The sequence below is a fragment of the Gymnoscopelus braueri genome (genome assembly GCF_963280865.1).
Source record: "Gymnoscopelus braueri genome assembly, chromosome: 10".
Taxonomy (NCBI): domain Eukaryota; kingdom Metazoa; phylum Chordata; class Actinopteri; order Myctophiformes; family Myctophidae; genus Gymnoscopelus; species Gymnoscopelus braueri.
In genome coordinates, this window is record NC_137611.1 from 45,918,864 (window position 1) to 45,946,715 (window position 27,852).

At 39.0% G+C, this 27,852-nt stretch overlaps 1 protein-coding gene across 1 annotated transcript; it reads right to left on the reverse strand.

Moving 5' to 3' along the window:
- LOC308092802 (cytolytic toxin-alpha-like) lies at positions 1 to 27,319 on the reverse strand (the record flags this gene model as incomplete). The annotated part of the gene is made up of 3 exons (XM_080438899.1): positions 1 to 66; positions 527 to 1,731; positions 27,220 to 27,319. 3 exons carry the CDS (start codon positions 27,317 to 27,319, stop codon positions 1 to 3), a joined length of 1,371 nt encoding a protein of 456 aa, XP_080295025.1.
- Between the last annotated feature and the right edge of the window lie 533 nt (positions 27,320 to 27,852).

Genomic DNA, 27,852 nt, shown 5'->3' on the forward strand with positions numbered 1-27,852 from the left:
TCATTGAGACTTCACTGGCTGGCCCTCTGCCAACTGGACACACTGCTCGGTATCTGAACGTGTACTCTGTGTTTGGAGTCAAATTGGACACTGTGACATCATCAGCTTTGGATGCATTCTGTTGTTGCCAGTCATCTTGTCCAGTAACACAGTACTCAATACAGTAGTCTTCTGCTCCGAATCCTGGTGGGTCCATCTTGAGTGTCACACTGTTATGGGTTATGTCAGTTGCTTCTGTTTTTTCAGGCTTTGAAGGTGGCTCAAAATTGTCATTGACCTCAACCCCATCCTTATAAAGGTAGATGCTTGCACCCTTTTGACTCTCATTTGGTATAGCTGTTGTTAGGAAGTGGATATTCCTGTTTTCCTTGTTGGCCTCTGAAAAATCAATGAGAAGATTTGCTTTCTGTCTCATTGATTGATAGACATCTCTTGATAAGTACCATTGTTCCTTTTCTACATCATGGGTATGAAGTAAGGATAAGGATAAGGATAGTTCGTTAAGTGCAGTATCTTGTGTGTTCACTTGTTTGGATGTTTCTCTTAAGTAGGTTGATAAAGTTGACAGATATGGTTCAGCCATTTGCAGTGACGTGAAAGCAAAGCATACAACATGCTCTGTTTCTGGACTGAAGATTATTTGATCAAGTTCATTATCACTTGAGACAATCTTTGTGTTTTTCATCATGTCAGTAAAGCCCTTTATGATGTTTATTTCTCTCTCTTTGCAGCGCATCCACTCACTCAGGTCTTTGTTGTTGAAAGGAGATGATTGTCTTCTCTTCAGGACCTCTGCAAGCGCACTCTCCTCTTCCCCACCTCCTCTGATTGAAACAAGTTTCTCTGACAAGGTTTTCTGAAAGTCCAGCTTGTACTCTTCACACAGATTTTTAAAATCTTTCAGCTTCTTGCTAATCTGTGGGAACTGTTGTGCGACAGTCCTGTGTAGTGCATCATTGCACCTCAGTTCCAGTTCACTTAAGTCCTCCAGGACACTTTGAGCTCTATTCACCAGTCCAATGCTAATCTGACGAACAAGCTGAGCAGCAGTAGAGTCTAAAACCTGCAAAGGCGTCAGCCAGACCTTCACTGGTACAGCATTCTCTCCCTTTGATCCCAGTAACTCTGGCAGGCTTTGGTAGGCTTCTATTGCATCCATAAAAGACACTGGATTGTTCTTCAGTGAAAAGTCACCATGGAACTTGCAGGAGAATTTATCACTTTTTGCAATGTCTGTGTCTTTCATTTTTAGAGAACCTTGACCTTTTATTGCCAGGCTGGGAATATTATTGATTATTACCCTCATGTTGCCTTCAATGTGTTGACAATTCTCTTCATGAGACACATCACGGTCAAATACAAAGAAGGCTTGTGCCCCTTTAAGGATACCAGTTACAACATGTGTTGCTATGTCAGAATCAAAGACGTGTGGATGTTTCACATTGCCTCTTCCAAGTGTATTCATTGACAGTTCTTGGAACTCTGTGGTAGCTTTGTATTTTAATGTTACTCTGGCCTGATTTTGTGAAGTCTTGCTATCTTTGAGATATTTGGCAGAGCCACCAACCTCTACCAGTCCAACCAAGAAACTTGCTTTCAAGGAAGCTTTAACATCCAGTGATGAAGTTTTGTACTCTATTGTTTCAGATGTGACTATTTCAAATTCAGTGTTGGGCTGGGGTCTTGTTCTTGTGTCCTTTAGTAGATCTTCATAATCCCACAATGTAATGCCTGTAATAGATGAAATAAACAGCAAGTTACCTTCATCACTTGTTTCACTGTGGTTGATGAATAAAATATATATTTTGTAAACAGCCTTGGAATTCATCTAGAATACAGGTGAAGTGTGTATTTCATTTTATTATTATTATTTATTTTCATCTTTGCCCATACATTATCCTCACTATCTGCTCCATATTGTTATTTTTTGTTTAATGATTGCAAAGTTATGTTGTGGAAAAACATTTGAAATAGCTTCACTAATTCCTGACAGAAACATTTTATAATGACATTGTGTTATAAATGCATTATAATCTTCTTACTAATAATACTAGTATAATTACAGTTATAAGCACTCATAACTCATATTGCTTTGGAACAATGAGTCATACTATGTGGTATTTGGGTGCTTTAACCACTAGCGTCACTATTCTGGGGAGAACGTTCACCTAGAATAGCAGATGTACAAGCATACGTGTCATGTTGCAACGCAATGTGGTGTAGAGGGGAAAAGGAGCAGATCTAGTATAGAGCCCTGGGGACTCTGGTCAAATAAGTGAATCAAGTTGTTAATTAATTTAATTTAATTAGTAATTTAAGATCATAAGATGTCATAAATGGTTGTGTGATGTTCTTGCATAGATTTAAGTATACTTTTTCACTTAAATTAATACACTTATAATTAATTATATATTTCTATTACAGCTATTATAATTGTAATTAACTCTGATCGTGGCCAAAACAAAAATACAAAAATAATTGAAATCCGCCATCTTTGAACATCCGGTACCGTAATGAAACCGGAAACGACTGCTATTGGATGTAACCGCAGCGAGTGCGGGTCTTCACTTGGTAGAACCACTAAAAGCCGTAGAAACATACCCTACTCTATCATTCATTTTTAAATGAATGGGACCATAATTTACTAAAAGCATATTATGATGATTTAAAAAAGACTTTAAACTAGCCATTGAAAACATAAAGTGTTTATGAAAATATTTACTAAGGTAATGCAATTAAGTGTAAAGTCCGCCCGTTCATTTCTATTGAGAATCATTTTTACTGCAACCAGCACTGCTCTGCAGAAGGTGAACTAGCGCCATCTGCTGGGCCATTAATAGGAACAGCATGCTGTAAGAGAAGTGCCGGGGGTTTGCCCACTGGTCCAGAGCCAATCTCCTAAATCTCTGTACTTATTTATGTTGTATGCTGCCTGCCAGTAGGCCAAGGAAGACATGCCATCCCAATTGTTTCATGGTGGTACTAAACCAGTCCACTTTGCGTTTTGGCACATATCTTTTGAACTGTAGGCCCACATAGGTCATGCCCATTTCTGCCTAAAAATAATTTCTGCCATTTTGCATTTTCTTCAAAACTACTTCTACAGATTCTATACAACACTCGCACAAACTTCTACACATTATACCCGGAAATATTGCAACACATCTTTACTTTTTAATTTGTGTATATAACACATATTATAGCTTTTAGTGTCACACTTAGCTTCATTTTGCGTCACGCTTTATAATCTGAATACAGCATTAGGCTTGTAAGTTGAATTCTCACTGGGAGTACCTCACATAAAACATCTAAGTAATAATACTGGAGTATTAGTAGTATCATTAGATCTGTTTAAAAACATAAACGGCAGTATAGTCTATAGTCACATCCTACATTTAAAGCTACTGTACCTGTGATAAGTGAGTCTCTGCGACAGTCATAGAGCATGCCAAGGCTGAAGGGTCGACCAAGAGCTGCCAGCTCTATAGGATCCATGGCTTACACTGCACTGGAGAAAATAAATCATTCATTCATTCATTCTAAATTAGTCATATTAGAAATACATAATAACAACACATCAATGACCGATATGCCCATTTATTTAAGGCGCCCAGTTATGGGCATATACTGATGCCATCAGGTATCTCCATATGTGGGCACACAAGAGATAAGAACAGATGATACAGAGATCTCCATATATGGGCATAAAAGGGACATTAAGATGAATTAAGGTTTGGCAACGGTAAGGTGGGAATTATCTCCTTCTCTGAAACTAAACTAGATGAGTCTGTGAATTTGAGATTGAAGGTTATTTGGAAGGATAAAGATTATATGGGGGGAGGGTGTGTATCTGATGTTAGGATACACACCCTATCTGATGTTAGGACAGCAGAGTCACTGCCCATATTTCGCCGCAGACTGAAAACCCACCTCTTCAGGAAACACTACCCTTCCTCTCTGCCTGACCTACTTGTTGTTAACTAGTTGTACGAACGCTTGTTTTCTATTGCTGTATTGTTTATTGGATTATTGGATTGTGTATTGGATCTTGTTTAGTCGATACACTTATTTGTTTTAGCTCATGCTCATTTGATTTAGCTATTTTGTCTCATCTGTTTAAGGAAATAGGTAGCTGATATATTGCACTTTTACCTTAGCGCTAGGTATACTCTTGGTTGCTTGTTTTTGCAGAAAATGCACTAAAGACTTCTGGTGATTAGTAGTTTTCGTTCCCTACCTATGTTGAATACACTTATTGTAAGTCGCTTTGGATAAAAGCGTCTGCTAAATGACTGTAATGTAATGTAATGTAATGTATCTACGAGAGAACTACCCTTACCTTCAATACACTGGCGCCTGACCAATGGAGTCAACGCACTCTTTTGGGTTGAGAGGAGCCCGGCACCCGCCAAAACCTTGCTTCACTCGCAAGTTTATTAGCTTTACTTGCACTATTTGTTTGCTCAAGTTGGAATAATTCAACTGTCTATTCACGTCTTTGCTTTGTCTTTGAATGCATTGATGAGAAGAGTTTTGCTTCGGGTCGGGTATGAACGCTTATCATTTAAGAGTTATTGATCCGAACATGAAGCTAATTTTTACTCCAAATGTCTAGTAGATGAAAAGTGCACCAGAGATAACAATGTGTTGTCATAGTAACACGGCAGACAGCTGCATACCATCAATTTCAGTGTGAGGGGAGATCCTTTCTGACAAAGTGCCTCATCTGCTGGACATATATGTCTACAACCTGTGCACTATTGTAAAACACATATGTCAAATGTTTAAAAAAGGGTCTTTGTATATGTATATATATATATATATATATATATATATATATATATATATATATATATATATATATATATATATAATATGTGTGTCTTTAACAACACATAACGCAACACACTTTTACACGTCTTCTGGTCGAATATTTAATTACAGTAAACCTCAAAGTGACACCTTGACAGTAAAATCCTCTGAGTCTGAGCATAATAATGCATTATGACCAGCAGTTATAATACATTATAAACGTGGTTATAAGTCGTTATACATGATTATAAACATGTATAACAAGCATTATAATGCCTTATAAGGCAATGCCTTATAATTGCAATATAAATATAAAGCATTATAGAGGTGACCGATTGGGATGCAAGGGTTTAAGTGGTTAAAGGTGCCTCAGAGAGCCAATGACACGTCCCAAGAACCAAAAAAGGGAACCATTCTGGTTCTATTTTACTTTAGTATTTCCTGTTTTTTAAAAGGCTACTTTGTGCTTCTACTCCATTACAACTCAGAGGCAAATATCACACTTTTACTCCACGACACTTATTAGACAACTTTTGTTACTAATTACTTTGCAGATTTAGATGACTATTATTGCGAAATATACATTAACCACTTGAGCCCTATTTTATACTTTGGGTATTTGAAAATAGCCGATCTACAAGCTCACAACGCATCGCATCATGACTTGTCGTGAGCTCGTAGATCGGCTATTCATAAAAAGGCACATTTTGAAAAGTTTACTTTTGTACCGGATGTATATGTTAAAGCCAATACGTTTGTATTTTTACTCAAGTAAAACTTTGCATACAGCACTTTTAGACTAACAGCACATGCAAGTATTGCTGCTTTTGAGTAAAATAAAAATTAATACTTTTTCCACCTCATACAGTTGTATTGTACAATGTAACACCATCAGTGTTGGCAGATGTACGATAATGATCATATTTATTGATAAGGTTACCCTCTCGACGAACTGTGATCAATAATGCAGAAAATGCCCAAATGTACGATCAATTCATGCATGAATTTACCAAATTCCCTGGCTACTGATTTGTTTCTGGTTTGGCTGTTCACAACGTGGATTGAGAACAAAAAGGCAACCTGACCCTAGATATGTACTTGGAGGCATTAAAACACCAGTTCCAGGCTTGTATTAGATTAGAGTGAGGTCCAGGAAGTTGCCATGCAGCCTATGTGGTGAGTTTTCCTCAAGTAGTAGTCTCAAACAAGGTTGTTTCTTACAATAAATAACGATATTTTCTGTGAAATTACATATTTAAACCTGTAATTTGTCTTTTTTATGCCTCCAGTAAGTTCAGTTAACATTTTACACCTTTCAGAATACTAAACACCATCATTCTTTTGTTGGATTATCCTGCCAATTCAATTCAATTCAATTCAATTCAATTCAATTCAATTCAATTCAATTCAATTCAATTCAATTCAATTCAATTCAATTCCATTCCATTCAATTCAATTCAATTCAATTCAATTCAATTCCATTCAATTCAATTCAATTCAATTCAATTCAATTCAATTCAATGTGATCCTGTATGTCCTTACCTGTCACAAGTCGTGATGAATCCAACGTCCTCGTCTGTAGAAATGTAAATGTAATTGCAATGGATGGAATTTCCTTCAAATGTAATTGTTGAATGTGTTGTAGTTGCAGTCAGTCACACAGTGTCAAGCAGGCGTGATACTAAAATGTGTTTCTATTACCTGTTATATACAGAGACTGGGCGGAGACACATTGATAGAGAGATACAGTACAAACAAACTAATGAAGCTCCACCCACAATGTGTGTGTGTGTGTGTGTGTGTGTGACTGTGTGTGTGTGTGTGTGTGTGTGTGTGTGTGTGTGTGTGTGCGTGCGTGCGTGCGTGCGTGCGTGCGTGCGTGCGTGCGTGCGTGCGTGCGTGCGTGCGTGCGTGCGTGCGTGCGTGCGTGCGTGCGTGCGTGCGTGCGTGCGTGCGTGCGTGCGTGCGTGTGTGTTCAGTATCAGTGTGCTTGATAGCAATTGCAAGTCTAAACATGCCAGCAAAGCCAATCAAATCCAGTGATTGGATCCTTGGATAATGAGTTGTGTCAGTTTATCCTGATCAATCATCAGATGCGTCTTTATGTGTCATTAGAATGCTGTACAGGCCATTTATGTATGCATATATATATATATATATATATATATATATATATATATATATATATATATATATATATATAATTATATATATATATATATATATATATAATCACATATATTTTGTATTGGCTCAAACTTGAATGATGAACTGAAAAACAGCATTTAATACGGAGCAGGATGCATCCAAATGTATTATTTATTATTATTACTATACTTTTATTATGTATCCAATACATTATAAAACCAATGTTATTTATTTAATTATCTTAAATTAGAGTATAAATTATATCCTCTCTGTTGTACATACATAAAGCACCCTGTATTTATTATTTCCAGTGGTGTAAAGTAACTAAGTACACAAACAAGTATTTTTATTTTTTTTACATTACTGGAGTATTTACAATTTTCAGTACTTTAACTCCTACTCCACTACATCTCAGAGGCAAATATTGTACTTTTACTCCACTACAACTATTTGAAAACGTTATAATTGTTTTAATTATTTATTATAAAAAATTAAGCATATATTAATCACTTCAGCCCTATTTAAGCTTTGGCTATTTGAAAATAGCCGATCTACAAGCTCACAACGCGTCACGGTGCGACACATTGTGAGCTTGTAGATCTGCTAATTTCATTTCATTTTAAGAACTTGAAATGGGACATTATAATGAGTACTTTCTACTTTTAAGTACATTCTGATACCAATACTTTTGTACTTTTACTCAAGTATTTTTTTATTCCAGACTTTTACTTGTAACAGAGTATATCCACATTGCAGTATTGATACTTTTACTTAAGTAAAAAAATTGAGTACTTTTGCCACCACTGATTCTCTCTCTCTCTCTCTCTCCTTATACAAATGTATGCACTTATTCATACTCAAACTCGTGATTTATTAAGGTAGTTACTAGTCGTTAGTACAGTATATTGTGTGTGAGCCCATCTAAAGTCAGGACTGTCTCTGCCTTATAAAGCATTTACAAATGAGATAGAAGCAGTGATATAGAAATTGGAACATTTCAATACAATCATTAAGCACATTAAAGATGAGGTTATTAATCGGGAATATAATGTTAACTGTGTTTACTAATGCTTAGTAATGAATAATGCTATACAAATGATGAATTCATGATGAATTAAGTATTCACTAATGCTTCACTAATACTTAATAGTGTATAGTTATTAGGCCTATAAAGTGTTACCCAATATCTTAATGAACATTTTATGATTAACAATTTTTCGACCCAACCAACCAGCCTGTGTAGTAGGCCAGTGGTTCTCAACCTTTTCAGGCCGCGCCCCCCCCCCCCCCCCCCCCCTTGGACCCCCTTGAAGTAATCATATGGCCTTACATTTAGTTTGACTCTGTTCCACAGATAAATATTGTGAAAATATAGTATAGTTTGTTGATTACTATATGCAGTAATGGTCTTTTTTATTTTCTTAAAAGTCCTTAAATTACAAGGCTATGCCTCCCTTTCTATGTAAAATGTTCTTATTTCTGTTTGGAGAGTGAACTGAATACATAGGACCTCAATGGAAACAAGCCCTGGGCTTACTGGGTTATCCTTTTAGCATTATTTTGTATACATCTGTGCCACTGTGCCTTCTTTTGCAAACTGTTTGCAAATACAAAAAGTATTCAATCAATCAATCACTCAATCAATCAATCAATCAATCAAAGAGGTCGTTAATTAGCAGGACAATAGATGGGGGTTGAGCCGCTGACTGTGTGAGAGACGAGCTTGCCATGTTGGACAACATTGTATTATTTTTTTATATTAGCCCATAACGCCATGTCCACTCATTATAAACAATTTAGGGCTTGTTGTTTTCCTGTAAAGTCGCTTGTAAATATTGGTAGTTTGCAGGTTGCGTTTTTTTTTTTTTTTGGCTTGTTTCTAAAGTGTAGCTGCTTATTTAGGCTTGTTTCCTAATGTTTAAACCAGTGGTTCTCAAACATTTTCATGTGAAGGACCCCCAAATTAATCCATTCTAATTGTCCACATATCCCCATCTGAAAACGTGTTCCCATCTGAAAACGTGTTGTGCCAGGGACCCCCCATATTATATTTGTTATATATTATTATTTGTTGTTAAAATGTTTCTGAAATATTCCACATTTAACTTTTTTTCTCTCGAAAATCTACAAGCTCACAACGCATTGTGAGCTTGTAGATCTGCTACTTTCAAATAGCCGATGCATATGGGTTTAAAGTGCTCATGTGGCCCAATAGTCGCTTCATTTGGGGCTTGTTTTCGTAGACCTGGTTGCTTATTTCTCTCGCGATCGACGTGTGCTCAAAAGAAGCCTATTAGGCTTCTTTTGAGCTGGTTTTCATAGACCTGTTTGCTTGTTTCTTCCGCAAAATCTGGCCTGTTATTTTTCATGCATGTTTTAGTTAAAGTTGCAATGTGATACAGCTCTAGCTCTGTTTACCCATTTCTCTATTCCCTTTTAATTGTACATAGGCCTACTTTTCTTACTTTGTATTGCTTCACTAATTGCTTTGCCAATGTAAACATATGCAGTGATTACCTCTTAATAGGCGGCGGGTGAGCCTGATGTTTGTAAAGGCTAATATTTGACCAAATATTATACAGCGCCTGAATTATAACATTAATAATAGTTGTTTTCAGTGCTTGCATAGACGTTTATATTCATAAATGTTATGTTATTTTCATATAAACATGCTCACCTAACCAATCAGAAAACACGAACAAATGCACTGTGTCTGAATGTGCTTGTATGCAACACCTATATGGTGTGTATACATGTGCACGTGCATGCATGAATGGGCGTGCGTGCGCATGACGAACATGCACATTGATTTAAGGGTCCTGGTTTGAGGCGCTGAATATATGGTTACCCTCCGCCAGGATGAAGGACTGACCATGAAATACGACATTATTGATTTAACCTGCATGCTCAAAAAAGGCTAAATAACAACATGGGTTCTGAGAGACAGACGGGCTGCTTTGTCCTGCTTTCAATCACTGATACATGTAACATTCTGTTATGTTACAGAATTCATAAAGGGCGCGCTGGGTGCAAAATCTTGTTTATTTTAACAAAGTGAAATATACTGTTTTTTTGACTGTATGCAAATCTTCGATCTGTGCTCACTATACACTTTGCTTCCTCTGTTCCTCAACTTACTGAAGGACAATGAATAGTTTGGTTAGTTTGGGCCCACTTTAGACTCAGTGGCCCTCATTTATCAACGCGGTGCAGCCCAAATAATGGGCGTACGGCGAGATCACTGCACCTTTCGGCATTGATCAATATATCCTGACGTGGGCTTCATCCTATGGTACGCTGAGATCTCACGTCTGGTAGAGACCAGTTGTTGATGTTGGCTGCGCCTGTTTATTCCATTGTAGACCTGCGGAGTAGCATTGTCTGACTGTCTGACAGGTATCTGGACACATAATCCACTCCTAAATGTATATCTAAACTAATAAATAATCCCTGTGAAAATATAACATTTTATAAAGTAATTTAAACAAACTGCTTTAACAGTCATTCGGTTAAGCTTGCAGATCTGCATGGCTATTTTCAAAATATACGAGCGCTTTTGCGACCATCTTTTCATGGACAGTGAGGTCTACAAACTTACAGTAGCTTGTCCTATGGTATGGAGTTATGTCATAGAGAGTTATATAGGCTACAACCTGGCTGGGTTAAGGATATAAACCTGACGATCGAATCTCTTATTAACGTGGCAGCACGGGATCACTGCCGCCTGTCCGAGTCTCACAGGGAATATCCTACATGACTGCTTGTGCACTGCTCGGTATGGGTTAAATAAATTAATATACAAACCCCGTTCATGGCGATGTGATTGATATCATAAATAATATGTCATTCATATAGGCTACAAGCGTGACAAAGATTGTACCGCTACGGATGACATGAAAGACACAGTTGGGCGTGTGTGTGTGTGTGTGTGAGTGTGTGTGTGTGTGTGTGTGTGTGTGTGTGTGTGTGTGTGTGTGAGAGACAGAGAGAGAGAGAGAGGCGTGTGCGTGTGCGTGTGTGTGACTTGACAGGCAGCGAGGCGAGGCGAGCCGGTGAAACTCTTTCTTTTCGGTTCTTCATGTCGTAAAATCGGGCTGTTTCCAGAATATTTAAGGGTGTGTTATTTAAATGACGCTCGTTTTCAGACGTGAGATTTATCAAAGCTCCGACCTGATGTACACCAGGATTGGCTGTGTAGGATTCGTTGATAAATGTGACTTCGACGTTGGTGTACGGCCGAATATATGGAAAAATATAAGCCGGTTTATACGCTCCGTTGATAAATGAGGGCCAGTGTCCCTGCCCCCTAAGCCAAACCTACTTTTAATCATAGCAATTCAATAGATAATTGATTAACTGGGCAAAGAGCAATCATGTTCATTGTCTTCAGTTCTTCCCATTCATTCAGGAGGATATGTTAATCACACAGTCTTACCACACACACACACGCACGCACACACACACACACACACACACACACACACACACACACACACACACACACACACACACACACACACACACACACACACACACACACACACACACACACACACACACACACACACACACAGATAGCATAGGACTTCAAATCTAGTCCTATACTGCGCTGATCAGCGCAATGGTCACCAAGTTTCTGTGCTGTTACACTGCTCTAACACTCAAGCATCTCATACGTGTGCAACAGAGGTTCTTTGGTGTGAGTATTCTCATGTCAGACCCCTGAACAGTGTGTGTGCCAAGTTTAGAGCGGATTGGAGCGGACGGTGCGCCTTGACAACGTGTAACCCCAGGGAACCCCTGGCAGCAGTAAGCTGTGTTGTTCAGGTTTGGTGCGTCCAACTCTGGCAGCATCCCTGGCTGGGTTGTACAGGTTTGGTGCGGATAAGAGAAATGGTGCACCTGTGGCCCCCGTGGGCCCCTGACCAGGCCACCGGGGGCCACACGTGGCCCCTGGTGTGACTATTCTCAATGATGAGACCACTATGGGCCAGTGGTGGAAAAAGTACTTCATTTTTAACTTAAGTAAAAGTATCAATACTGTAAATGTCCGGAATACAAAACTTAAAGTAAAAGTAAGTAAGTAGAAGTACAAAAGTATTGGTATCAAAATGTACTTAAAGTACCAAAAGTAGAAAGTACTAATTATGCAGAATGTCCCATTTCACAAGTTTTCAAATGTTTAGATTTGAAGATGTTTAAAATTGCAGATCTAAAAGCTCACAATGTGTCGCATCGCGACACATCATTAAAATAATTGTAGTGGAGTAAAAGTACAATATGTAGTGGAGTAGAAGTAAAAGTACAGAAAACTGGAAATACTCCAGTAATCAAAATTTTACTTAAGTTCAGTACTTGAGTAAATGTACTTACTGTAGTTACTTTACACCACTGCTGTGGGCCACACGCAGACATATTTGAAAATGTTTGGTATTTTTCCTGGTTTTGGCCTAAATGTTACAAAATGTATGCAAATTATACCAATGGAGAAAATAATTGAATTTATTTATGACAAGATATGAATTTCTGCACTTTATGGACATGATTCCTGCTAAAGCTCTACACGACGTTGCTCCTATTAAATACTTAAGATTTTGTCTACTGTCTGTTGCCTACGCACCTGCTTTTAAACTTTATGTGGGTGTGCGGAAGTTCTTTTTCACTAATGATCTTCCTTGTAGCATGATGCATCAAGATTCTTAAGAACATCGAAGTAGTTGTGACACCGCATACCTAAGCCCTGCCATCGACCCTTATTATCGAATCACTCATCATCTCACAACACAACTACGCATGGAATCACAATGATGTTCCAAGACTTTCTCATCAACATAGAATACCTGTTCTCCTTAATGGAGACCACAACTATTAAAGCTACCATATTGCCAAACAGAAAACTAGTTTAGTTGGTAGAATTTGATCCCCTCCTGTCCTCATTTAACACTTTCCTCTGCAAAGCAGGCAGTATTTATAATAACATTATACTGTCACCCAGTGTTAATTTTGGCAGAAAAGTTCGCCATAGTCATAGTCTTTTGAATAAAATTTAGTTTTTTCACATTTTAGTGGTCTGAAATGTTTTAGGTTTAGTCCAGTTTTAGTCAACTAAATCTACAGTTGATTTAGTCGACTAAAATGTACTTTTGGCAGGCCTCAATGCCGTCGTAATGCCAGATTTATACTTAGCTGTGTGCTAAAAGTAGCCAATCTACAAGCTCACAACGTGTCACAGACTTGTAGATCGGCTATTTCCGGAGTGTGACACCCACGTGCAGCCAAGGATAAAAAAAGCCACCCGACCTACTATTTACTAATTATCACTCACCAACCTTTGTAAGCTGCATGATAGAGAGGGTGTACCATCTATGTATGTACAGGTAGGCTAAGTGATTCATGAAGTTCATAGGCAGCTCCTTTCCTTATTTCATAAAGCATATTTTGCACATCAAACATGAGACAGAAATGGTGTAGGTGGCCATTTCAAAATATAAATGAGAACTACTGTTCATATTTTTACATATTTTTATAGGAAAACTCTTTTATTTATGAGACCTTCCCACAAGCAAAAAAACTACTCAAACACAAAGCACAGAAAGGAGGGGGTGCTCCCTGTAACCTCTATCACCACCCGCTCTGCATGCTATCAGCCCATTAGATGGCAGTTATCAGCCCTTATTACCATTACCATTACCATTCAGTCGAGCTAGTATGGATATTATCTCTGGCTCAGTACGTTGTTATCATCCATTGTGTCGGTTGATTTTCCATAGAATGACAATTCCAGTGGCTGTTCTCATCTGATCTAATCCTTTTGATCAGACGCGTCACGTGACTGGTAAATTTATTTACAGCGAAAATGTTCCCATGTTCTGCAGGGATTTCTTTACAAAACCACGGCACTGAGGAGTGAGAACTCAAATGGCACCACAAAACACTTGTTGTGTTTTCCCCAAAACACACTTAACATCAAATATAACGTAACCCATTAAAAGCGGGAAAGTATCTGTGTCATTTTGGATTTTAACCACTATTCAGATCGGCTATTTTCCACCATTGTCAAATAATATAAGAAAGAGTAAAAAAAATGAAAATAGACGATTCTACAAGCTCACAACGCCTCGCATTGGGAGGTGTTGTCAGCTTGTAGATCTGCTATTTTCACAATATTTATCTGTGGCACCGAGTCAAACTAAATGTATTGCCTTAACTCCTACAATTCCATGTGCTTGTCAGGGTGGGGGGTCCCCAGTTCAAATTCCTTTGGGGGGTCACGGCCTGAAAAGGTTGAAAACCACTGGTATAACCCACTCACCAAACACAAAGTCCTGGATGAAGAGGTGAACGCCTCCCTCACTTACCCAGGGCCCCCAGAGGCTCTTATATGCCCCATGCAGTGTGAGGGTCGTCTGGTGTGGAGGGTCTCTCCATCTCCACTGGGTTCTTCTCTTCTACCCAGATGGACCAAACAACCATGCTTGTGTCACCCAGGCAAAGTCTTCCCCTATCGGTACTCACTCAGGCCCATTTCTGGAGCTGTTGGTGTCTGTGTGTGTGTGTGTGTGTGTGTGTGTGTGTGTGTGTGTGTGTGTGTGTGTGTGTGTGTGTGTGTGTGTGTGTGTGTGTGTGTGTGTGTGTGTGTGTCTGTGTGTGCGTGCGTGCGTGCGTGCGTGCGTGCGTGCGTGCGTGCGTGCGTGCGTGCGTGCGTGCGTGCGTGCGTGCGTGCGTGCGTGCGTGCGTGCGTGCGTGCGTGCGTGCGTGCGTCAACACAACTTAACAATATCAAGGTTTATAGTACTTGGGGAAAACAAATACTCCATCATATTCAGTAGACTTGACATCGGTAATGGTGTCTTTACGCTAAAATCTTGCTAAAATCCAATCACACAGCTGCAGTTGATTCAGAACGCTGCTCCTCGTATCATTACAGTTTTCACATATTTACACTGGCTTCCTGTCTGTCAAAGGTCTCTCAGGTTGTCTGGGACAGATCTGCTTTCTGAACCCATAGTCACAACATGTGGAGAATCAGTATTCAGTTTTATATGCACCATATAACAAAACATCAAAAGAGGGCAATAGGCAATGTCTTGTTATACAGGATATATTTGTTTCTTTTTTGAATGATCTTCCTTGTGGCATGATACTATTGTGTTGCATCAGGATAAACATCAAGTAGTTGTGACACTGCATTCCTTTAAATCCTGCCATGACCGTCGGTTTTCAATCACTCATCATGTCAATTGTTCCATTACACAACTAGCATAGAATCACAATAATATTCCAGACTTTCTCATCAACAGTACGGGCCTGTTCCTCAAAAGGTGAATTAAATAAGCCTGGATTTAAGTCAAATCCAGGCTTGACAAAGTCGGGTCCGTATAGCCTGGTTTATTCGGTTCCTGGAACGCCAAGCCAGGCTGAAAAGGAGCGACTTTGTCGAGCTAGACCTTGTCAAGCCAGGCTGTGTCGAGCCAGGATAATGAAGCCAGGCTTCACTTATTTCTATAAAAGACCATGAAAGTCGATAGCAGAATCCTTGAACTTGACCAATCATGGAGCCCAAAACCAGAGCGGCGTTCTTCTCTGTGGCTGAACAGCAGCACTGCAGCAGCTCATGGAATCTAAAAGTAAAATTTATAATAAGCAAGAAAGGAAACACGGCCGCAATAAATATAGATCCAGGGAGAAAGCGTGGCAAAGTATTGCCGACAAATTAAATGCACAAGTTGTCCAAAAATATGCAATTAATTTATATACAAATCCATAAATATATAATTCAGTTAGGTTTAAACATAAGGAGTTTAAGTGAATGTTGGAATTATAATTATAAACACTTAGAATAATTTTCTAATTTCAAATTTCTAAAATCGAAGATCTACAAGGGAAAAGCTTGCCTTTTGGCGGCCGGGGGTCCACGGTCCACGGGGGTGAACGGGGGTCCGGGAGTACACGGGGGGCCGGGCCCCCCGTGTACTCCCGGACCCCCGTTGACCCCCAACAGAGGTCCGGGGTATACGGGGGTCCACGGGGGCGGGGGTCCACGGGGGTCCGGAGGTCCATGGGGGTCCGGGGGTCCACGGGGGTCCGGAGGTCCATGGGGGTCCGGGGGTCCACGGGGGTCCGGAGTTCCATGGGGGCGGGGGTCCACGGGGGTCCGGAGTTCCATGGGGGCGGGGGTCCACGGGGGTCCGGAGTTCCATGGGGGTGGGGGTCCACGGGGGTCCGGAGGTACACAGGGGGCCGGGGGTACACGGGGGTCCACGGGGGCGGGGGTCCATGGGGGGCCGGGGACCCCCGGCCGTCATAAGACAAAAACATATCGGGCTTGTAGATCTTAGATTTTCGCATAAGAATTGAATAAGTGTAGAAAAACTCATTGGTTTATGATTGGAGTCATTGGACTAACAGCTATTTCACAAAACTTGAAGAACAAGGCACTGGATTGATAAAGCTTGGCTGTTAGCCTGCTCCTGACCAGGCTAACTTCACAGCTAAATTGCCATGGTAACTAAGCTAGGCTTGCTTCAATTCTCTTTTGAGGAATCGGATAAGGCTAAACTTAGCCAGGGTGAACTGGCTAAACTAATCTTCAAGATAATTCACCTTTTGAGGAACCGACTCAGCTCTAATCCTGGCTAAATTAAGCCAGGATAGGTGGTAAAGCCAGGCTTTAGCTCTAATTCACCTTTTGAGGAACAGGCCCACTGTTCACCTTAATGGACACCACCACAACTATTAAAGCCAATTAAATTGCCAAACTAGTTTGTAGAATTTGATCTCCTCCTGTCCTCGGGTAACACAGTCCTCTGCAAAGCCAGAAATATGTATAAGAACATATACTGTCAACCTGATCAACAATTGTGCTAAATAGCTACTAATTTCATAATTATAGGCAACAGTAAACCTGAGAAATATAAATATATATTTCTCAGGTTTCCTCCAAGCTGCTCCGGCGGGGGCCACCCACCGCATGTTTGAGCATGCCCGGTTGCATGGACTCAGACACACAGACATCCAGAAGTGCACAGCGCACGTCCTTGATCAAGATTTAATTCAAATTTCAACTTTTTCTTTTATTTTCTTTTTTTTTGTGCTGCTGAGCATGGAGCGAGAGGTGCGAAAATCAACGTGAGCGACAGAGCTGGGGGGGGAATCAACATGAGCGGATAGCGAGCGTGACAACAGCCCCCTGGAGCGACGAGCGCCATTTCCTCCCGCTCCACTTCGCTCACATGCTCTGATGGGTGCCATGTCATCTGCTGGTGTTGATGCACTCTGTTTTATCAAGTCCAGAGTCAACACAGCCATCTACCAGGAGATTTTAGAGGACTTTCCGTATGTTGACAATATATGGCTGGATTTGAAAAAAATCTAATATACCACCAGACCAACTCAAACACAAACACAGAAGGGAGGGGGTGCTCCATGTAACTACCTATATCACTTGTGCTGTTTCCCCCAACACAATTAAGCCATATAAGACATGAATTCCTTCCAGTACATTCCTATAAAATAACCACTACACTTTCAGATAACACAATAACAACAGTAAAACAATACACCAAAGTGTGTGAGCCTCAAGGCCTGCTGGGAAGTCTCTGAAAGAGGGGAAAGAAAATGAAAAGAACAAACAAACAAGTGCAAGTCACCTAGGGGCCTCCTCTGTGTGCAAATGGTGTAATTTAGTACATTCTGGCGATTACTTTTTTATTAGGGTTGTACAATGAATCGAAAAGGAATCAAAATCACAATATTAAAGCTGCACTATATGTAACTTTCCTCTTCTATCCCGGATTTGAAGCCATTTTCCTGTGCAAGTGCTGGAATGTTTTACCATTGAGCTAATAGAGTCTGCCTGCTTGCTCAGGGGATATATTGAATCTTGACCATCAGGTCAAAATGTGTGTCAGGTCCCATATGTCTATAGGTGAGAAATGACCTTTGACACAATCTAAATGTCTTAACATATTATACCATACATATTGGGCAAAATAACATTTTAGTCATAAAAATGTACATAGTGCCGCTTTAACTACAGCAATTTACAATTCACAGATGCTGCAATTCATTGCATAAAGGAGGGGTGGGGGGTCCAAAATGTATTTCAAAACTAGGTATTTAGTGTGTTGGTATTGGGCCAAGAATCACATACTATATTGATTTCACCCTTTAATATACAGTACTGTATACTAAAGGTCCATACATTGTTGCATGTTTAGCTCACTGTCTAGAAGTCATGCACTGTATCATTTACATATTAATGTTGTTTTTCTTGACATTCCAATAAGCCATTAGTTTTCATTCCTTTCAGTATGGCATTGTATTCAATGGGCTAAACATGCAATAATACCAGTTTGATCCTTTGAATATCAATTTATTTTGACATCATCAAATGTGGAAGTTATACGAGTAAATAAAATTGAAGCTTGACTTAAATACTTTGAATCTATGCTTTTAGTGATGGATTCCTATTTGTTACTGCACAAACATCTCTTACTTATCTGCAATCAAATGTTTTGATTTTTAATTGTCCACTGTTTCAGTTTCAACATGATTCTTGAGTCTTGCGCTCCACACTGCTGCTTAGTCACTGCCACTTCCTGGTAGCAAACCAACCAAACCTTTTTTCCTTGGAGGCCCATCTTCTTACATCTGACAAAAGTCACACCTTAGACTCCTACATACACATTGATTCTCATCCCTATTGGCTGAAACATTGGTTTTGTTGTGTTTATTCCTTAATAAATATCTTGCTTGTTATTCCTATAATTGTGCTCTATTTCCATTTTGTTACGAATCTGAGCCAGTTTGTAACAACTTGAATAAGGAAAAGAGAAACACTGCCACCTATTGGTGGTCCTGATAACGAATAACAACAGTTGTTAAAACTGAAAGGTTGTGAGTTCTGAAATGAACAAGGAGTATTGAACAAGAAGAGATCAGATACTCTATGTCATCTTCTACGCACTTAGAAGCTGGCGTTACAAGTTTGATGGAATGCAAGTCAAGGAGAATCAGGGGGACAAGTGTATGAATAACATATTCTAGTTATTGTGACCTTTGTCAAATAACCACTTCAAGAAAACAAAACAACATATCACATATTTTCTGAACTCTTGTTTTTCAATGTGCACAATAGAATAGACCAAAATGTGTTAAAGTTCTACTTTGGTAATTCCAAAGTTTACCAGTAGATGTCAGTCATGTGCAGCACTAACAGAAGGCAGAAAGGCCTCAGGATGTTGGTTCTCCATTCAGCCTCCTCTCAACCAAAGCCTAAAACCTCCTGACATTCACTCTCTAACTGAGTCTGACACTCTCTGATGTCACCTGACGGAGCTCTGCAGGACTGAACTCATACAAACCGGGGTTTCCACAGTAACCTTCTGTAGCGTCGTTGACTACTGTTGTTCCTAATGCAATTTACCCACTTTAACCTTATATACTTAGTTTACTGGGGTCCACGATGGCTCTATACTAGGTCGTCCGCTGGTATTTTCCTCTATACCAAATCTTTTTTTGTTGTTGCTGAAAATAGCTGATGAAAAAGTAATTACAGCACGTTGAGGATTATTGAGGATTATTTTTGCCTATTGTAAGGATCAGTTATTTTTGCCAAATGTTTGCCCAAGAGTTCACGTGCATGGCTAACCATGTCATAGTGGGGTGAAAAGGCTGTGCATTAACTCATTGTCAGGTTTTAATTTCATGCAAAATTATTTTCAGGTTTTAATTTCATGCAAACTGACTGTACCAAGGTTCATGCACTGTGCATATACCTGTCCGATTTTCATCATTCTAGAATTAATGTAATTGTAACAATTCATCATAGAAGAGAGTTCTCTAGAGAGCAGGTGGCAAATATAATGCATTTGAGTATCAGCATGGTCACATATCTGTGTTTAACCAATAAACAGTTGTTTCACGTCCTGGGATCACAATGAACACCTCTCTGTCTGAAATATACCACACACTACTAATTAAAACCTCTGTAAAAAAATATATATGGAAATTGTTGTTTTATAATGAGAATATTTTGACGTTTATACATATATTCCCACACCTAAGAAAACAGCAGAGACTTTCATAATTATGTTTTATTCATCATTCATCAGGTAATTAATGATACTCAAAGTATTTATTGGTTAAAACAATCTTTTTTTGTTAAAAGTTAAAGCTCTATATTCTGATTCTGAAATGCATTTTATGTTCATTAAAGAGCTGGAGACACAGGGAGAATCCTGTTAGTTAACAGACAATGATTACTATCAGAATATAGAGCTATTTAGCATTTATTTTCACAAAAGAAAATCACTTAATTTACCTTTAACTGTTTGTGAATACAATTTATTGTTAATCTCATATTATGTAAATCCATTTTGCTCATCACAGTATAGCTTTAGAACAGCTATAACAGGTATTTATTTTTTGACAGATTTTTCTGAACAGAAAGCATCACACAACATTGTAATTATTTACACCTCTGATTTGAGCTGGATACTGATTATAATCATCACTTAATATAATCTTAATATAGTGCCCATAGCATCACATACTTGAGCAGCCCTTTACTTCCATTGCACAGAGCATGATCCAAGTCCAGTACACAAAGGGTTATGGTCACCATAGTCTTTACTAATTTGACTCATTATGATCTGGATTGGTTTAATAACTCTCATCTGAAATCTGCAAGTTTCAGCTCATCAAAACCATCGAAAACTCTGGTGAAAAGGACTTTATTCAATCATGTCTGACAACCGTATGAGTTGTAACAGGAACCTTTGGTAGGCTGTGTTAAAATGCAAAGCAAACAACTACCATATTGTACACACTGTATCACTATAAAAAATTAAAATAAAAAACAACAAAGAAAACATGCTTTCATGTTAAACATTTTGAATACAACACATGATTAAAAACAAAGGAGTAAAAGTAATAGATTCATAAAGCCCTGTAAATGTAATAGGTTTTAGAGTTAAAGGACGACTTCACCCATTTTCAACCTATCTTCATATAATTGGTCCTCACTAATGCTCATGATAAAATGGTACAATTTTTGTCTGCTCTGTCTGTGTCTCAGAGGAGGGCTGTGGACAGTTCAGAGTCCCGTCTACCAGTGACATCATCGATGGGGAATTCAAGCTAATAGAAACTGCAGGCTTTCTACTCCTGGAAAGTTCCAATGCAATAATGGAAGCCATTGTTCTCACGTTAATAAAAATCTAAATAAAAAATGTGAAATCTTGTTGGGGAAAAAAATCCTGTCTAACGATGATGTCACTGGTAGACAGGTTTCTGCACTGTCCACAGCCCTCCTATGAGACACAGACCCAGCAGAAAAAAATTGTACCATTTTATCATGAGTATTAGTGAGGACCAATTATATGAAGATAGGTTGAAAATGGGTGAAGTCGTCCTTTAAACATGTAAGGTCTAATCTGTTTTCCTTTTCATTTTGTCCTGCCAACATAAAAACAACGACAGGGACATTCTAAGTAGTAAACAAGAGGGTTAGAATTAAAGAACCCACTGATCACTTTATTCCTTTTGATATAAAAATCGAAAAAATACTTTTGTCTGTTTTCTTTATTATTAATATACACAGTCCAACCTCAAAGTCAGTGGTGTACTGGTCCTGAACAGTTGGTCAAATTTTGTCAGAGAGGAGAGTTTCTCCTTTTTCTACCATAGCCCCATGTACACTGCCTTTCCTCTCATTTCCTTCAGGGACTTAATAAGATCCATGTAGTCTGGTTTGCATTCAGCCTTCTCTCCCTCAATGAGCAGGTCAATGTAGGCCTATTCTGGAGTGGAAAGTGGATTGTGCTTCAGTGCGAAATCTTTCAGTCTGTGTGACATCTCCATAAGATTTACCACCTGCAGCTGCAGATCATCATATTCTGCATCAAATTTTGCGATCATGTCCTCAACACACATCTTTTTCTTTAAAGCTGTTTGATACTTTTCTCGAATATCTTTCACTGTTCGCTTTTCTTTGACATCAGAAATCTCTGTTTTGTGATTTTCAAGTATTTGAGCTGTTTGTTTTATCTCATCGAGCTTAGCTAACGCAAGTATGACCTGCTTCTGCAAGTTTTCAACCAAGGTTTCAAGCTTCTTTCGTTCTCCGAGGACCTCCTTTGTTAAAGTCAAACTTTTTGTACTAATTAGGTTCAAAGCTTTGAAGAAGTTCTTCATGCTTTTGACACCCATGTCCCAAAACATTTTATCAAAGGAGCCTACTTCATCCTCACGAGATTTGTTATTTGCAAACAAGGCAGAATTGTTTAATTTGAATTGAAGTGGCTGTCCCTCTTTTGTTGGACATGGGACCCCTGAGGCTTTGATTGCCTCCAGGACTGGTGGAATATTACCATCTGCAAATGTCACAAAAACCCTGACAAATACATATCAAACACATATCTCTGTGTAGGTGTTAGCCGTGCAAGAGAGGCTGGAGCAACAAAACAAACTGCATCAATTTCAGAGACACCATGTGGGTCTTTGAAAAGTTTGTTCAGCTGCTCTGAGATCAGCCAGTCTCTTTGTATTCTCTGAATGTCACCAAAACATGGTGTGTCAATGATGGTTAGTGAATAGTTAATCTGAAATCCCTCTTGATGGTTAATCTTGTATACAGTGACTTCAGATGTCTGACTCACAGCTTGAGCAGTTGTTTGATCCTCATCAATTAACGTGAACCGAGATGAATCCTCCCATTGGACACCCAGTATGTAGTTGATCATCCCATTGATGAGGGTGGTCTTTCCCGCTCCAATTTCTCCAAGAACCATGATGGTGCGATGTTGCCTCTTGCTTTCCTTCATTCCAGTGGATACCTTTACGTAAAGCGTGGTGGGTTTCCCCCAGTTAACTGATAGTTCATGTGAGAATACTTCAACTCAACCCAGTCTCCAGGCTGAAACGTTTCTATCGTACGGTTCTGCAGTATACCAAATCGTTAGATTCTAACGTTATTTCGTTAAATTTCGTTAGGATTGAACGTTTCGTTGGTCTGCTGTCTAAGGATTAGACGTCTGTATTGAACGTCTGGTCTATGCGACGTAAATACATCCCGAATCAAATAATAATAATAATAATAATAATAATAGCTAGCACTAATTAATTGTTTTTAGAGCTGTTAACATTTTTAACACTGGGTTTTTCTGTTCAGGGCCAGGCACCGTATTGAATGTGTTTATTTGCTGTTAATATCCCGAATCAAATAATAATAATAATAATTAGCCATAATTAATTGTGTTTAGAGGATTAAGAATGTTTAATGCAGGGGTTTTATGTTCAGGGCCAGGCGAGCACCTTCTTTAAATAGCCTAGTTGCCTATATTAAAGGTAATTCATATTAAAACATATTTCATCGAGCTCAGCGCTACTCAACTCGAGAACCGTGCGTATACTGACTTCACTGGCTGGCCCTCTGCCAACTGGACACACTGCTCGGTATCTGAACGTGTACTCTGTGTTTGGAGTCAAATTGGACACTGTGACTTCATCAGCTTTAGATGCAGTCTGTTGTTGCCAGTCATCTTGTCCAGTAACACAGTACTCAATAGAGTAGTGGCTGATGTCTTCTGCTCCAAATCCTGGTGGTTGCATCTTGAGTGTCACACTGGTACGGGTTATGTCAGTTGCTTCTGTTTTTTCAGGTTTTGAAGGTGGCTCAAAATTGTCATTGACCTCAACCCCATCCTTATAAAGGTAGATGCTTGCACCCTTTTGACTCTCATTTGGTATAGCTGTTGTTAGGAAGTGGATATTCTTGTTTTCCTTGTTGGCCTCTGAAAAATCTATGAGAAGTTTTGCTTTCTGTCTCAGTGATTGATAGACATCTTTTGAAAAGTACCATTGTTCCTTTTCTACATCATGGGTATGAAGTGCAGTATCTTGTGTGTTCACTTGTTTGGATGTTTCGCTTAAGTAGGTTGATAAAGTTGACAGATATGGTTCAGCCATTTGCAATGACGTGAAAGCAAAGCATACAACATGATCTGTTTCTGGACTGAGGATTATTTGATCAAGTTCATTATGACTTGAGACAATCTTTGTGTTTTTCATCATGTCAGTAAGGGACTTGATGATGTTTATTTCTCTCTCTTTGCAGCGCATCCACTCACTCAGGTCTTTGTTGTTGAAAGGAGATGATTGTCTTCTCTTCAGGACCTCTGCAAGCACACTTTCCTCTTCCCCACCTCCTCTGATTGAAACAAGTTTCTCTGACAAGGTTTTCTGAAAGTCCAGCTTGTACTCTTCACACATATTTTTAAAATCTTTCAGCTTCTTGCTAATCTGTGGGAACTGTTGTGCGACAGTTCTGTGTAGTGCATCATTGCACCTCAGTTCCAGTTCACTGAAGTCCTCCAGGACACTTTGAGCTCTATTCACCAGTCCAATGCTAATCTGACGAACAAGCTGAGCAGCAGTAGAGTCTAAAACCTGCAAAGGCGTCAGCCAGACCTTCACTGGTACAGCATTCTCTCCCTTTGATCCCAGTAACTTTGGCAGGCTTTGGTAGGCTTCTATTGCATCCATAAAAGACACTGGATTGTTCTTCAGTGAAAAGTCACCATGGAACTTGCAGGAGAATTTATCACTTTTTGCAATGTCTGTGTCTTTCATTTTTAGAGAACCTTGACCTTTTATTGCCAGGTTGGGAATATTATTAATTATTACCTTCATGTTGCCTTCAATGTGTTGACAATTCTCTTCATGAGACACATCACGGTCAAATACAAAGAAGGCTTGTGCCCCTTTAAGGATACCAGTTACAACATGTGTTGCTATGCCAGAATCAAAGACGTATGGATGTTTCACATTGCCTCTTCCAAGTGTATTCATTGACAGTTCTTGGAACTCTGTGGTAGCTTTGTATTTTAATGTTACTCTGGCCTGATTTTGTGAAGTCTTGTTATCTTTGAGATATTTGGCAGAGCCACTAACATCTACGAGTCCAGCCAAGAAACTTGCTTTCAAGGAAGCTTTAACATCCAGTGATGAAGTTTTGAACTCTATTGTTTCAGATGTGACTATTTCAAGTTCAGTGTTGGGCTGGGGTCTTGTTCTTGTGTCCTTTAGTAGATCTTCAAAATCCCACAATGTAACGCCTGTAATAGATGAAATAGACAGCAAATTACCTTCATCACTTGTTTCACTCTGGTTGATGAATAAAATATATATTTTGTTAGCAGCCTTGGAATTCAAGTGTGTATTTCTTCCTTATTTTATTTTCATCTTTGCCCATACATTATCCTCGCTATCTGTTCCATATTGTTTTGTTTTGTTTATTGATTGCAAAGTTATGTTGTGGAAAAACATTTGAAATAGCTTCACTAATTCCTGACAGAAACATTTTATAATGACATTATGTTATAAATGCATTATAATCTTCTTACTAATAATACTAGTATAATTACAGTTATAAGCACTCATAACTCATATTGCTTTGTAATAATGAGTCACACTATGTGGTATTTGGGTGCTTTAACCACTAGCATCCCTATTCTGGGGAGAACGTTCACCTAGAATAGCAGATGTACAAGCATACGTGTCATGTTGCAACGCAATGTGGTGTAGAGGGGAAAAGGAGCAGATCTAGTATAGAGCCCTGGGGACTCTGGTCAAATAAGTGAATCAAGTTGTTAATTAATTTAATTTAATTAGTAATTTAAGATCATAAGATGTCATAAATGGTTGTGTGATGTTCTTGCATAGATTTAAGTATATTTTTTCACTTAAATTAATACACTTATAATTAATTATATATTTCTATTACAGCTATTATAATTGTAATTAACTCTGACCGTGGCCAAAACAAAAATACAAAAATAATTGAAATCCGCCATCTTTGAAATTATACGTAGCCTGCGAGTTAGTTCTGGCAGCATACACTCGAGAGGTTACATGCATTGCTCATTCTATGTGGCTGTTTACAGCGTCATGCAAGATCCTTACGTCATACACAGACGTGGCAATCAGCTGTCCAATTGGGCGGGTATTTAAGTTCTCTTGAATCGGGCATTCCATCCGGTTGTGTTTTCTAGCTTGTTGTCATGCAGCGTTTGCTCCCACCACCACCCCAGCACCACCAGTGGGCTCTGCTATTGGTCTGTTCCCCATGGGGGGTTGTTATGTTATGGTATATCTATCTCCCTGCTCTTAATGGTTAATGATGGCCGTATGATTGTGCTGAGCAGGGAGAAAAAATATAGCAGAGCCTGAACGCCAAGATAAAATATTACTTCCACACTTGTATTCTCATTCTATTATATTGCTTAAATATATTCGGTCTATAATATTGGTTCAATCTATTCGTGAGTTATCTGACAGAACTTCCGGTACCGTAATGAAACCGGAAACGACTGCTATTGGATGTAACCGCAGCGAGGGCGGGTCTTCACTTGGTAGAACCAGTAAAAGCCGTAGAAACATACCCTACTCTAACATTCATGTTTAAATGAATGGGACCATAATTTACTAAAAGCATATCATGATGATTTAAAAAATACTTTAAACTAGTGATTGAAAACATAAAGTGTTTATGAAAATATTTACTAAGGTAATGAAATCAAGTGTAAAGTCCGCCCGTTCATTTCTATTGAGAATCATTTTACTGCAACCAGCACTGCTCTGCAGAAGGTGAACTAGCGCCATCTGCTGGGCCATTAATAGGAACAGCATGCTGTAAGAGAAGTGCTGGGGGGTTTGCCCACTGGTCCAGAGCCAATCTCCTAAATCTCTGTACTTATTTATGTTGTATGCTGCCTGCCAGTAGGCCAAGGAAGACATGCCATCCCAATTGTTTCATGGTGGTACTAAACCAGTCCACTTTGCGTTTTGGCACATATCTTTTGAACTGTAGGCCCACATAGCTCATGCCCATTTCTGCCTAAACATAATTTCCGCCATTTTGCATTTTCTTCAAAACTACTTCTACAGATTCTATACAACACTCGCACAAACTTCTACACATTATACCCGGAAATATTGCAACACATCTTTACTTTTTAATTTGTGTATATAACACATATATTATAGCTTTTAGTGTCACACTTAGCTTCATTTTGCATCACGCTTTATAATCTGAATACAGCATTGGCTTGTAAGTTGAATTCTCACTGGGAGTACCTCACATAAAACATCTAAGTAATAATACTGGAGTATTAGTAGTATCATTAGATCTGTTTAAAAACATAAACGGCAGTATAGTCTATAGTCACATCCTACATTTAAAGCTGTATACTGTACCTGGGATAAGTGAGTCTCTGCGACAGTCATAGAGCATGCCAAGTCTGAAGGGTCGACCAAGAGCTGCCAGCTCTATAGTTTGTCTCCTCTCTGGATCCATGGCTTACACTGCACTGGAGAAAATAAATCATTCATTCATTCTAAATTAGTTATAGTAGAAATACATAATAACAACACATCAATGACCGATATGCCCATTTATTTAAGGAGCCCAGTTATGGGCATATACTGATGCCATCAGGTATCTCCATATGTGGGCACACAAGAGATAAGAACAGATGATACAGAGATCTCCATATATGGGCATAAAAGGGACATTAAGATGAATTAAGATCTATGTTTGGCAACGGTAAAGTGGGAATTATCTCCTTCTCTCTGAAACTAAACTAGATGAGTCTGTGAATGATTCTGAATTTGAGATTGAAGGTTATTTGGAAGGATAAAGATTATTTTGGGGGAGGGTGTGTATCTACGAGAGAACTACCCTTACCTTCAATACACTGGTGCCTGACCAATGGAGCCAACGCGCTCTTTTGGGGTGAGAGGAGCCCGGCACCCGCCAAAACCTTGCTTCACTCGCAAGTTTATTAGCTTTACTTGCACTATTTGTTTGCTCAAGTTGGAATAATTCAA